This window comes from Notechis scutatus, chromosome 1, assembly GCF_049901735.1.
Source record: "Notechis scutatus isolate UNSWTSFEM ecotype Mainland chromosome 1, rNotScu1.2, whole genome shotgun sequence".
NCBI lineage: Eukaryota > Metazoa > Chordata > Lepidosauria > Squamata > Elapidae > Notechis > Notechis scutatus.
Window position 1 is genome coordinate 27,791,845 of NC_142009.1, and position 14,509 is coordinate 27,806,353.

Consider the following 14,509-nt stretch of genomic DNA (forward strand, 5'->3'; position numbering starts at 1 on the left):
ATATTTGTTTACTTATTCATTTATTTCAGGGCCTCCCAACTCCTTTGGTGGCTTACCTTCCAGGGTTGGTAAAGTGAGGACTCAGATTGTTGGGTGCAAACTGCTGACTCTGTAAACCGCTTAGAGAGAGCTGTAAAGCACTGCGAAGTGATATATAAGTCTAAGTGCTATTGCTATTACAATTAAAAAAGGGCTCTGCAGCCTAAAAGCAAACATCTCAACAAAACAACTCCACCCAACAGAGTCTCAAGCTCCACTCTATCCCAAAGTCTGGGAGAATAGTCTGGCCTATAAAAAATAATTCCATCAGAGTGGGAGATCTGATGATGCTTTGGTTACTACACCTGAATGAAAGCAGTCATGGATAATGCAGATCATCAGAACAAAACAGTCTTAAATTTGGGGTTTCTCTCAACATTCATGTACCCTTTAACCTTTTTTGGGGGGGGCTAATGATTGGCAGCTTTTGGAGTGCTCTCTGTAGTAATCCTACAAGAGCCGGGGTTAATTACAGCAACATGAGTTCATCTCAATTTAGCAAACAGAAAGCAAAATTGACTATTATAAAATCAGAAAGAGTAGGCAGAATGGCCAGGCAATCTGACAGTTGGATTTTCTTTTCTTTTTTAAGAATGTGAGATGGTTTTTTTTCCCTCTAGGCAGCTAAACCCCAAAGAAACATCCAATTTTCTCTGCTCACTTTATATTCAGATAGCCAGGTCAACCACAGAAATGGGATCAGCCCTAAACTTGGTTAGAAAATTAAACTGGAGAGGAGGAGTTCATGTTTTCTTGGCATAAAAATGATACATCCAGGGAGAGTGTGTAAAGGAAGAAATCAAGATTTGCTTCTATGGTCCTGAGTTATGTGCACTCAAATGTGTTACGTGGCCCCATGCTCAGCTTCAACTAAATATGTATAGGCTCCAGACAAGGCAGTCTTGCCCGGCTTCCCTCTTTGGAGATCTATTAAATAGGTGAAATGGTAGACAAACAGCTTGCTCTAAATTGCTAAAATCAGGCTTTCAATGAAGAGGAGGAGTCCCTCTTCTTGTGGAGTAGCTATTACAAACCATTGTTGGATGATCTTGCTACTGCTGCTATCACCCCTGCTGCAATACACAAAATGGTCATGTGTAATATTAAAGAATAACAGAGTTGGAAGATACCTTGTAGGTCTTCTAGTCAACCCGCCCCCCCTGCTTGAGTAGGAAACCCTATACTATTTCAGACAAATGGTTGAACAATTTCTTTTTAAAAACCACCAGTATTGGAGCACCCACAGGCCAGCCATTCCACTGATTGATTGTTTTCATGGTCAGGAAATTTCTCCTTAATTCTAGGTTGCTTCTTTCCCTGATTAGTTTAGCAATGGATATTGCTTCTTGTTCTACCTTCAGGTGCTTTGGAGCAGTGGTCACCAACAGGTGGTCCGCAGCCCACTGGTGGTCCGCGAGAAAATTTTGGTGGTCTGCAGAGAAATGTCACCCCCAGAGCACCCTTCAAAGCAATTAATCCAGGCTGCGCAGGAACACAAGGCTGCCCCACCCACATGGCCCGCGGGAACCCTCCCCGCCCACTCACTCCTTACCTGGCAAACTTGCCTGCTAAGTTGCTATTTTTCCTTTTTTTTCCCCCGACCATCAGCTGTTCGGCTGTGCTGGGAGATTTAGATTAGCCAGGAAGCAGGAAATGGTTGGATTTCTTTCTAGCTAGTCTTTAGATCTTCGGCTCTACTTTCTTAGGACTGAAGTAGTGCAGACTCAGCTAGCCGATGGCAGAAACATAGATATCTAAGTGAATCTGTGATTCTGTGAGCAACTCAATCTGCCTGCCTGCTTTGCCTGATTTTGGGTAAAAGTTGCTCTTTTTTTAATTAAAAAATCAATATTTACATACATGGTGTGTTGTGAGTCTGAAGTAGTGCAGACTCAGCTAGCCGATGGCAGAAACGTAGATATCTAAGTGAATCTGTGATTCTGTGAGCAACTCAATCTGCCTGCCTGCTTTGCCTGATTTTGGGTAAAAGTTGCTCTTTTTTAAATAAAAAAAAAATCAATATTTACATACATGGTGTGTTGTGAGTTAATTTTGTGAGTTTGCTTGCTAGCAAATTTTATGGGTTTGCTTGCAAGCAAATTTTATGTGACAGGCTCAGGTAGCCGATCTCACAGATCTCTGAATGAATCTGTGATTCTGTGAGCAACTCAATTTGCCTGCCTGCTTTGTCTGATTTTGGGTAAAGGTTGCTCTTTTTTAAATAAAAAAAATCAATATTTATATCAATATTTATAATATTTACATACAAGCCATGCCCAGCCAGTCACATGACCCCCAAACCACACCCACAAATTAGGCTATGCCCACAGAACCGGTTGTTAAGAAATTTGAATCCCACCCCTGCCTGTGTGTGTGTGTGTGTGTGTGTGTGTGAGAGAGAGAGAGAGAGAGAGAGAGAGAGGGAGGGAGGGAGGTTAGATCAGATCTCTCTCTCTCTCTCTCTCCCACCAACATCAGCAAGCCACCGTCAGTCAAAATTCATATTAGTGGTCCCTGGGATTTAAAATTATGAGTTTGGTGGTCCCTGAGGTCCAAAAAGTTGGCAACCCCTGCTTTGGAGAATAGCTTGACTCTCTCTTCTTTGTGGCAACTCCTGAGATATTGGAACACTGCTCTCATGTCACCCCTACTCCTCCTTTTCATTAAACTAGACATACCCAATTCCTGCAACTGTTCTTTATAGGTTTCCAGCCCCCTACCCAGTTTTGTTGCTCTTTCCAGAGTCTCAACATCTTTTTTATGATATGGTGAACAAAGCTGGATGCAGTATTCTAAGTGTCATCTTACCAAGGCTTTATAAAATGGTATCAATACTTCATGTGATCTTGATTCTATCCCTTTGTTAATGCAACCTAGGATACCATTGGCTTTTTTTTGGCAGCGACTGGACACTGCTGGCTCATATTTAAGGGATTTTCCATTAGGACTCCAAGATCCCTCTCACAGTTACTGCTATTGAGACAGATTTCACCTAATAATGTACCTGTCCTGTACATTTGGTTTTCCTTGTCTAAGTGTAAAACCTTGCTTTCCTCCATATTAAATTTCATTTTGTTGGATAGTGCCTATTGTTCAATTCTATCAAGACCCATTTGGATCCCAAGCTTGTCTTCTGGGTGTTGGCTATTGCAGCTTAATGCATCTGCAAATTTGATGAGTTACCCTTCTCTTTCCTTATCTAGATCATTTATGAAGATATTAATGAGTACTGGGCCTTGAACTGTTCTTCATATGTTTTAGCCTCCAGTCCCCTAATCACCTATGTTGCTCTTCTCTGCACTCTTTCTAAAGCCTCAACTTCTTTTTCATATCATGGTGATTAAACTGGATACAATATGCCAAGTGTGGCATTCAGCTTATGTGGTTTACCAACACTACCACCCACTCTCATGCGGGTCAGAGTATCCAGGGTTGTGACAGTGGGATATAGCGTAATCAGACCTAATACCCAAGTTTAGTACAACTCTTTTCAAAACAGATCATTCTTTGTTAACAAAGATTCGTACTGATATTCACATATGCTTATACTACAACAGAGGAGGTCTTCTCTCAGGATATGATGGATTTCTTTGGAGGTCAGGGCACGCAGGCTTCAAAAGTGTTTTCCCCCCCCATCCTAGCTCTTGCTTGGAGGTCAGCCATCTGCTTTTCACATTACAGGTCTTTTATTAGCAAATTCTTTAGTGTAGCAGCTTCAGTGTTCTTGTTATCTCCATCGTGACAGGCAGGAATCTGCCCACCATTTCTGATGTTTCAGCTTTCCAGATTCTCCCCACACTTCATCTGCTTTCAGCTTTTTGGTCATGCTCATACTCATTCTTTTGCCTCCTGCACAGTGGTGGGATTCATTTTTTTTTTTACTACTAGTTCTGTGGGCGTGGCTTGATGGGCATGGCAGGGGAAGGATACTGCAAAATCCCATTCCCTCCCCACCCCACTAACCTGCTTTCCAGCTCCATTCTCCTGTGCAGGGCAACAAAAGAAGACCCAGATGATCGGCTGGGTCTCAGGAGGCAGGGAATAGATGGGGGCGGAGCTAGTCAGAGGTGGGATTTGCCGGTTCTCGAACTACTCAAAATTTCCGCTACGGTTCTCCAGAACTGGTCAAAACCTGCTGAGTACCACCTCTGCTCCTGCAATATTTTCCCACTTAACCTCCGTTCGTTTCCCTTAAGTGCTTATAGTGTGTTTGGGCTGTAATCAGAGACTATAGCTGTCCCAGTAATAATAATAAATAAGTAATTATAATAATCAGTTAGGTAAACAAATGGTACTAAGTATGAGATTCACCCCACCAGAGATTTAATAAGATGCAACAAGAGAAGCACCCCCCTCCCCAAAACTGATTATCTCTAAATATTTTGGATTTCAGCTCCTCTGTCAATATAATCCGTAACTATTTTGCTCAGCATTTACCAATCCAGATATGTTGGACTTCAGTTCCTGCTGTCCTTAGTTGCTGGAAGACAATAATGGGAGTCCAACTTCTGGGGGAGGCTGAGGGTTTGGGGAAAGCTAATCCAACTAAACTAATATTTGTAGCTCAGGGTTGAAATGAGCTTGGTTGTTTCCTTGCAGATGTTTCACTATCCAAACTAGGTGGCATCATCAGTGCTCCTAATGCTACTTAGTTTGGGTGTTGAAACATCTGTAAGAAAACAACCAAGCTCAGAGAGCAACAAAACCCCTCAAACCAATATTAGTTTACATGGCACATATAGCATTGATTTAATTGAATGGATCACTAAAATTACACTCCAGAAATTAGGTAGGGACAAAGTTTTAAGAAGATTTATTTTAATTAGAATTAAATGCAATGAATTATTTACCTATCATGATTCTATGCTGAAATGGGGTTCGGTAGGTTGCAGTTTTGCATCTTATGGAACCTAGTCATTTTCTTTAAAATCCTGTGAATTGGGTCATCATATTAAACCATAATGTAGTTTCCATAACCATAATGTAATATATCCTGTGAATAAATAATTGTGATTTGTTGGCCCTGCTCTAGGATCTAATGTGCGGTGTGAATTTAAGCTACGTATTAAATAATTGCCATACTTTGGCTCAAAAAAATGTTATGGATAGGCTTTTTATGTTTCATCCAAAGCTTTACAGTTGGGATGGGGTAAAGAGGAATATGGAGGAGAGGAAACACAGTGCTCAATCTTTATTTTTATGACCCGGTACATTTAAGACTTCATGTTGCTCTTCTTCAGGAACATGAAAAATAAAACATGAAATATTGCGATTATTGTACGTGTTATTAGGAACAGGGATATGTTATCAATTCCCCACCCAAAACCCTTTAGGAACAATGTACTGCAACATTTATTACAGTTAAACATGCAAGACACCTGAAAAAAATCATTTGTCAAAAACAATATTTTTAAAAAGGTAACAGACAAATTTATTCTAAAAAGGAGCCCTTAATGCAGCATGTCACATCAATAAAAAATAACACATCTTTTTCCAATTAAAGGGAGAAGAAAAGCTCATTTTTTTCATCCGGTGATATGGAACAAACTCAAATGTTTATAAGTTTCAGAATAAGAAGATTCCCGCTGCTACAAGTATTTAGCAGCTGTGTTAATCAAAGACTTCTTGCAATAAGAAGTTAAAAGACTCTGACCGGACTTTGTATGAAAGTATGAATAAGCAAAAGAAAAGTGAGAATCTCTGCATTCTCACATCTTAGAAGATATTAACACTCCTTTACTATGTAAACAGCAAAAACAAAATGTCTCTAAATTCCCAGATAATGAGATAGCACAGATTTGTATCAGGGATAGAAAATTCTTCTCCTTACTAAGATGATAGTCATTGTAACTACAACATCCAGTGTAAAAGAAATCTTTCAGTAAGTTAACCATTTATGTTTACTTATCATTTTGGGGTCTATAAAATGCCACTTGTGCTGAGAGCCACAGAAGCATTTTTCCAGACTCAACCTGGCTTTTTACCTATTCCATATTCTCAATATAACATATCAATCAACCAATCAATCATTCAGAATAAAGCTGGAAGGGACCTTGGAGGTCTTCTAGTCCAATCCCCTGCTCAAGCAGGAGATCCTATACCATTTTAGACAAGTGGTTGCACAGTCTCTTCTTAAAGAGTGATGAAACACCCACAACGTCTGAAGGCAGTCTGTTCCACTGGTAAATTGTCCTCACTGTTAGAAAGTTTCTCCTTAATTCCAGGTTGCTTCTCTCATTGATTAGTTTCCATTCATTGCTTTTTGTCTTGACTTCTGCTTTGGAAAATAAGTTGATCCACTTTTCTTTGCGGCAGCCCCTCAAATACCAGAATACTGCTAACCCGTCACACCTAGTCCTTCTTTTCTCTAGACTAGCCATACCCAGTTACTGCAACCATTGTTCATATGTTTTAGTCTCTAGGCCCTTAATCATCTAAGTTGCTCTTTTCTGCACTTTTTCCAAAGTCTCAACATCTTTTTTGTAACGTGGTGATCAAAACTGGATGCAGTATTCCAGGTGTGGTCTTACTAACACTTAATAAAGCAGTACTAATACTTCATGTGATTTTGATTCTATGCCTCTATTTATGCAACCAAGGATTGTATTAGCTTTTTTGGCTGCCGCCGCACAGTGCTGGTTCATGTGATTATCTACTAGGACTCCAAGGTCCTTCTCATAATTTCTGCTTTTGAGCCAAGTTTTGCTTAATTTGTACTTGTACCTTTGGTTTTCCTTGTCTAAGTGTAAAATCTTGCTTTTCTCCACATTAAATTTCATTTTGTTGGATAGGGTCTATTGTTCAAGCCTACTATCCATTTGGATTCTGTGCTTGTCTTTTGGGATGTTGTCTATTCCAGCTTAATGTCATCTGCAAATTTGATGAGTTCCCCTTCAATTCCTTCATCTAAGCCAGTGGTTCCCAACCTTTTTTTCGCTCCGCACCCCTAAAGAAATTTCACTCAAACCTCGCACCCCCTGAAATTTAGACTTTAGGAACTACTGAACGTGTTAAATATATGGTAGGATTGAATCTTTTCAGCTATGTATGTGACGGCCACTAAATAACGATACATAACTCTAAAATGAAAACAAAGTTAATCCATTGCATAAATAAAAATGCCAACATATAGCCAATATCCTATTATTTACCTGGACTTTTCTCGCACCCCCGGAATATCGTCTCGCACCCCAGGTTGGGAACCCCTGGTCTAAGCCATTTATGAAGATATTGAAGAGTACTGGGTCTAAGAGGGAACCTTGTGGTACTCCACTGCTTACTTCCATATAAATGCAGTACATTAAGTACTACTCATTGAGCATGATTTGTCAGCCAGTTATAAATCCATCTGCTGGTGATTATGTCTATCCCATATTTTTCTAGCTTACCAAAAAGTAGGTTGTGATCTATTTTGTCAAATGCCTTATTGAAATCTAAGTATACTATTTCCGCAGAATTCTATCATAATAATTTTAAAAATCTACATTAACCTTAGCTTTATCATACTACAAATATCCATGCCACCCAAATCTTAGATTGTATCCTTCTAACTACAAAAGCTAAGAAATTGCCCCAATGGTAAATATCACTGAATGTATGTGAAATATGAACCATAAAATCCCCTAAATCGATGGTTTTAGAAATCAAGGTAGTTTGGAGGAACCTTCTTTCATTTTTATCCCGGAAAAGGAATCTGATGATCATGAAAATTGTTAAGTTCTGAGCATGGGCGCAAGGAACGGAGACGAGGCAGAGAACTTGTGAACTTCAACTCTTTATTAACGATTAAGAACAGAGCAAAAACCCTGGGCAGCAGCAGCTCTTTTATAGAGCTGGCTGCTGACCCGTTAACCAATGATTTGCGTTCAAACGTTTAAATTGTACCCAATGAGAGATGTTCAGCTAATAGCCAATCAGGCTGCTCCGTAAGGGACCAATCCCAGCTCACTATCCATGGGCCAATCAAAGGTGCAGGATTACGAGCCTGCTTTTCTCGTAAGGTTGACAAGTTTTTATTAAATAGTTTTTATTAGTTCATAACAAAAATACACCTCTGCCATTTCTAGAATGTTCAGCTCTGCTCTTATCTCTAACTTATGCTATCTCCTTTCTATATTTTCTAGTTTCTAGACCTCAGAGATCTCCCGAAGACATGAAAATGCTAATGGGAAATGTGAATCAGTTAAATGAAAGTTTTCAGAATCTTCAGTTGAAAACAGGGAAGCAGTTGCCCTTCAAAGGAGACATCCTGGACCAAATTTGGAGCCTGCAGGACATGCTTCAGAATCATTCTGACTCTCTGCTAATATTGAGCAGCTCACTTCAGAAGCTGGAAGAGGCACTTAGGAGCCTGAAGACCCAGGCAACTCAGGCAGATCAAGTCCTTTCTGGCCTACGGGATAGCCTAAGCCAGCAAAATGACATGGCACAAATGGAAATCTACAAGGTTGCTGTAGAGGGAAATAGTAGCAGTTTGCTTTTGAAGCACCATGAGGACTTACTGTCTAAACTGATGACTCAAGTGGAGAGCTTGAATGACCAACTGACAGAGGTAGGTGGGCATGTGGGTAGCATGAACCGGACTCTGTCTTATGACGTGGGAATCCACCACACCCGTATCCAGGACTTGCAAGTCCTTATCAGCAATGCCTCAGAAGATGCTCGGCAGATGCGCTTTGTCCACCTCGCCATGGAACAGCAGCTCAAACATGAGCTGGCCATTCTGAACAATGTGACCGAGGATCTGAGGCTCAAGGATTGGGAGCACTCCATTGCTTTGAGGGATATCTCGGTGATACGAGGTAAGGAGTCCAGCAGATGCCTACTGGATTCAGATATAATTCAATGTGCTAGTTATCAAATTGAGGACACTTCATGATTAAAGGCCAGAATATCTATGAGACCATCTTGATTCGCAGTGGCACAGTGGTTAGAGTGCAGTACTGCAGGCTACTTTGCTGCTGCTTGCAATTTGGCATCTCACCAGGCTCAAGGTTGATTCAGCCTTCCTTCCTTTTGAGGTCGATAAAATGAGGACCCAGATTGTTGGGGTCTGATGCTAATTCTGTAAACCACTTAGACAGGGCTGCTATTGCTATCTTCTCTGGAAAGTATCTGCGTATCCGGTGAGATCAGGAAGAATGGGCTTACTGAGGGTCTCTTATTTGAAGAGATGTCATCTATAGGGATCATGAGGGTGAGTCTTTTCAGTGAGGGCTCCCTTCTTTGGAATACCTATTGTTATTTTGCCCTTGGTGCTATCATAATACATTGGGAGTGTTTATGTGTTGGGTGTCTTTTAACCTTATTGGGGCATTCTGTAAGCCCACTTGGAGCCTGAGAGAAATTAGTAGCTATACGCATATGTATTTCAGAACATAGTAGTAAAGCTACATACAATGCATTCAGCTAATATTTGTACATGCATGAGCCATGGTGATGCACTGATTAGAATGCAGTATTATTGCAGGCCAAGTCTGCCAATTGCCAGGATTTCGATCCTGACTGGCTCAAGGTTGATTATTATTACTTTTATTGTCAGAGTACAACATGTATACAAAGAGATTGGCTGAACCTCTCTTCGTGCACACACACACACCCCAACACAACTCACAATGAGGACAGAAGTCCCTAACCCAGTCCCAATCTTATTACACTAAGCATTCCATCCTTCTGAGGTCAATAAAATGAGGACCCAGATTGTTGGGGGCAATATGCTGATTCTGTAAACCACTTAGAGAGGGCTGTAAAGCATTAGGGAGCAGTATATAAATCTAAGTGCTATTGTTATTGCAACTACTAAGCTCCAGCAATAGAAAGGTAGGATATACATGTTTATAATGAAATATATTTTGAACATTCCAAGTTAATCATGGACCATATTATAGAGGTTTAAATATATTGTCTACCAGAGCTAGCAAAGTCTCATTCCCTGCATGATATATGCACTATTATGGAATCATATCCCCGCAATCCATATGGCTCTCCCCTGATTACATTCTAGCCACTCTCCTATGTTTTGGACAGAATAAAAATTTAGCCCCTTCTGTTTACATTTTCTTTGGTTGTATATTGCTTCTGGGACTGTTCATGATTTTTTTTATTCTTTTATTTTTTTTAACTTTTAAGTTTAAGGCTTCTAAAGTTATTGGTAGTTGGGCCACCTATACGTTGTATAAATTAATCAATAAATATCTTGTAACTATGGGAGCGCAACATTTCTTAAAATCTGAGACAAGGGAAATAGGGTGAGAACACTGAATAAGTCTGTGTGAGGACAAAAAGCATTGTTTTTATTCTTATTTGGATTTGTGACATCATTGGGTACTAATAATTAGCTATGTGGTGCCACCAAGAAAATATATTCAGATTAAATATATTGTTCTCACTCATTTCTGGTTGTGACATTATTATGTGACAAAGAGATCCCCCCACCTCCATATTGCCTATATGATGTGAACACAGAAATTCTGTTTCAGTCTACAAGCAAAATTAAATAGAGAAATGTTTCCTTTTCAACTAGCTTCATGCTCACGGTGACTTTGCCACCTAGTGGCGAGACTTCATGTGTTTGGCCTTTTCTTCTAGAACAAAATGTAATTATGGATATTTGACAAAATAGTTCTAGTATTGTTGTTCTGGTCCATGGATTCAGATGCTGATCAAATTCTAAATTAAGCTATGCTTGAAATAACAACAATTTGACTGAACAGTCAAACCCAACAAATGCTCAGTTTGTTATTTATCTGTAATACATTTCCCCCTCACTTTCTTTCCAGTGGCCAATATTGCATAATATGATTTTGACCAAGGAGTTGACATTGGGTTTTGAATTGGCATTAATTTCTTAGGGATGGATAAATCATTCTGTCAGCTTCACACATGATCATTCATTCTGTCTCCTTCATATTTGTAGGGCTATTTCCAGATGGTATCAATTTCACACATGTTACCCATAAATCCATTTAATCTAATATCCAGACTACTATGCAATATTTTTAAATGCACAAAAATACATAAATATATATAAAATGGATTTTCTGTCACAGCATGTTTTTATAAATGTATTTCACCCAAATCATTCACATATGGATTATTTTTTCTTTAAATATGGCTTAAAAAGGTTTTGGGTAAAATATTGAGAACTGCACCTAGAGAAGTACAGAATTGCAAGGAAAATTACATTCCAAATTTCGTATTAGTCCAGGAGCTAAGGAACAAGTCACTTTTAATCATTAGTTATAAAGAATTAAAATTTTCAAGCACTCTTAGCATCCTGTGCAGCTTTCCATATATTTTCACCTTCTTAATATGTTTACAATATTTGGTTTACAATATTTGGAATCCCTAACCAATGTGGCTGTTGTCTATGATTCCTCGTGGATACTACATTGTGAAAAACCATTCTATTTTATCAATTCCCATTTAATTTTTTTTAATTGAATACATACAGGCAATACTGGATACTTTGAAGATATCACACATATGCATAATAAACAGCTGTTGAGTCCTGTTATTTTTCTTGCTTTGTTTGCTTTTGAGCAAGTCAACTTTTCAGTGATCTCAAAATCTCAAAACCTGAAATTAGAACCTGAAATTTTGCTGTCTGTCTGTCAGACAATCAATTAATCAATCAATCAATCAATCATCTAGGCAAGCAGCAAGTTGGGCAATTGAGTTTACATAATGTAAATTGCACAAGACAAAAACTGTTAATCATTTCCCCTCACACCTAAACTCTAATCCAAATTCCACATCCCGTGCTTTTGGTTTTTTTTTTTTTTTAAAAAAAACAAACATTTAACAGATGGTCCTGTTTAAATTGGTTTACAGCAAGAGTGCAGCACTAGAGCTCTATGTGGCTATAAATTCCTCTTTAGCAGCCTTTGGCTGGCAATGTGATTGCCAAACCTTAATGGTATGTTTTTACATTATTACATTATTACTAATCAGGGGTAGGATTCTACAGGTTTGCACCTATTTGCTAGAACTGGTTGTTAACATTCTAAGCTGTTCAGAGAACCATTGTTAGAAGAAATTACTGGCCTAATCCTGTAAGGAAGGCAGGAAGGAAACATTCTGGTGTTGCTTACAGAAACTGCCTCTCCATTAACCCTTATTACATTCTTGGCAGGACTAGACTTCCTGTCTTTGGAACTTCTCTGGAGGGTTTTTTTCCTCCTTTTCTGGTACTTTGCTTGTGTGGAGTGACCATTCAAAGTTACAATGGCACTGAAAAAAGTGACTAATGACCATTTTTCACACTTCCGACTGTTGCAGCATCCCCATAGTCAAGAGAGGCCAGGTGAGGAGATGCACGCCTCAATGTGAGTGATGTTGAGTTGGCCACACCCAGCCAGTCACATGACCACCAAGCCACACCCACCAACTAAGCCACACCCACAGAACCGGTTGTTAAAAATTTTGAATCCCACCCCTGGTCCTAATACATGATGAACAGTTTTGTAAAAAGAATGGACGTAGCTACCATAGATAAATCTAGCCATGGTGGCGCAGTGGCTAGAATGCAATATTGCAAGCTAACTCTGCCCACAGCCAGGAGTTCAATCCTGATGAGCTCAAGGCTAACTCCTTCCGAGGTTGGTAAAATGAGGAGCCAGATTGTTGTGGGCAATATGCTGACTCTGTACGTCACTCAGCTAGAGCTGTAAAGCACCATGGAGTGGTATATATGTCTAAGTACTATTGGCTATTGCTATCTAGTGACTGTTCTGGACCATGGAACACTCCCAAATTATGACTCTGTTTTTTAGTGGAAAACAATCCCACCATAACATTTCCCCATTTGCTAGCTTCCTATTTTAAAGAGGAGTAGGTTTCAGAAAGCTGAATTCAGTAGAGCTGCAGAAAGCTGGCTATTATTTTAAATACACTACATGCAAGCAGCTGCAGCCACTTCTGCAACTGAAGTAGTGGCTCACAACAGTTGCTCAGTTCTGCTCACCTTGCGGATGGTTTACAGCAGTGGTCCCCAACCTTTTTGTACCAGGGACCAGTTTCAAGCACAAACACTTTCTCAAGGACCGGGGGAGAAGAATCCGAGTTTGGTGGTTTGCTTGCAGACGTTTCATTACCTGACTAGGTAACATCTGATGTTGTTACCTAGTCGGGTAATAAAACGTCTGCCAGCAAACCACCAAGTTCAGGGAGCGCCTCGGCCCTGCCTCCCTCAGCCCCATCCCTCAGGTGTCTCCCTCCCTCCCTCAGGTGTCTGCCTCGTTCCTCTCTCAGTCGCTCTCTCGCTGCTCCACCAGCCCAGGAAGAAACTGCTTCAAAGAAGCCGGGGAGTGGCTTTTCCTGTCGCCGCAGCGCCTCCGAAGTGCCCGTTCACCCCCACCCCCACCCCGCCCGCCCGCGCGCGGTTCAATCCACAGTGCTCCGTTCTGCCTGCCTGCCTGCCTTCTTCGTTTCGGAGCAGCTTCGGCTGATAAAAAGAGGCGAATAGTTATTATTCTCAGCCGAAGCTGCTCCCAAACAACCAAACAGGCAGGCAGGCAGAACGGGGCACTGAATTGAAGCGCGCGCGGGCGGGCGGGGTGGAGGTAAACGGGCGCTTCAGAGGCGCTGCGGCGACAGGAAAAGCCACCCCCCCGGCTTCTTTGAAGCAGTTTCTTCCTGGGCTGGTGGAGCAGCGAGAGAGCGACTGAGAGAGGAACGAGGCGGGAGGAAACCGAAGCCGCTGAGCCAGAGAGCAGGACAGGCTTCGATTGCTTCCTCCCTCCCCTTCTCTCATTTGTGTCCTTGATCCCCGATCCCAGCAGCATTCACCGAAGGCGAAGAAAGCCGCCATTTTTTTTATTTTTTTTTCTTTGCAGCCCGGTACAGAGTGCTCCACGGACCGGTACCGGTCCGCGGCCCGGTGGTTGAGGACCCCTGGTTTACAGGATTATGGTAAAGCACTCTACTTGGGCCTACCTATGAATATGATTTAGAAACTACTATCAGTTAGTAGGTCAGACTGCTTAACAGAATGACACATATTCTTTGAGAGCTGCATTGGTTTCCAGTAAATTTCCAGTTACCTGTCACATGCTAGACATTACCTATATAGATATTTCTCAACTTACAGCCATTCTTTTAGTGATTGTCCGAACAACTTGGCAACTGGCATGTATTTATGACAGTTGCAGTGTCCCAGGGTCACATGATTGCCACATGCAACCTTCTCGGCTAGCTTCCAATAAGTAAAGTCAATGGTCAAAGATGGACTTGCTTAACACAGCAAAAAAAAAGGTCATAAAAGTGGGTGCAGTTCACTTAATGACCTCATTGCTTAGCAGTGGAGGTGCCAGTCCCAATTGTGGTTGTAAGTTGAGGACTATCTGTAAAGCCCTTTAGGGCTCAGATTTACAGTTCTTGTAGAAATCTCTGCTCTGAGTACAATTTGCCAATTTTGTGTACTCTGATTGGGAGAATGTGCTTCTGAGTCCATCTCCCCAGATGGTATGGA

The 14,509-nt window shown here is 40.8% G+C and overlaps 1 protein-coding gene across 1 annotated transcript in view; it reads left to right on the forward strand.

Moving 5' to 3' along the window:
- The window catches only part of SCARA5 (scavenger receptor class A member 5), a 133,059-nt gene that overhangs the window by 56,027 nt on the left and 62,523 nt on the right, over window positions 1-14,509 (forward strand). The window contains exon 4 of the mRNA XM_026671535.2: window positions 8,163-8,840. Coding sequence (XP_026527320.1) covers window positions 8,163-8,840 — 678 coding nt within the window. The remainder of the gene's footprint in view (window positions 1-8,162; window positions 8,841-14,509) is intronic.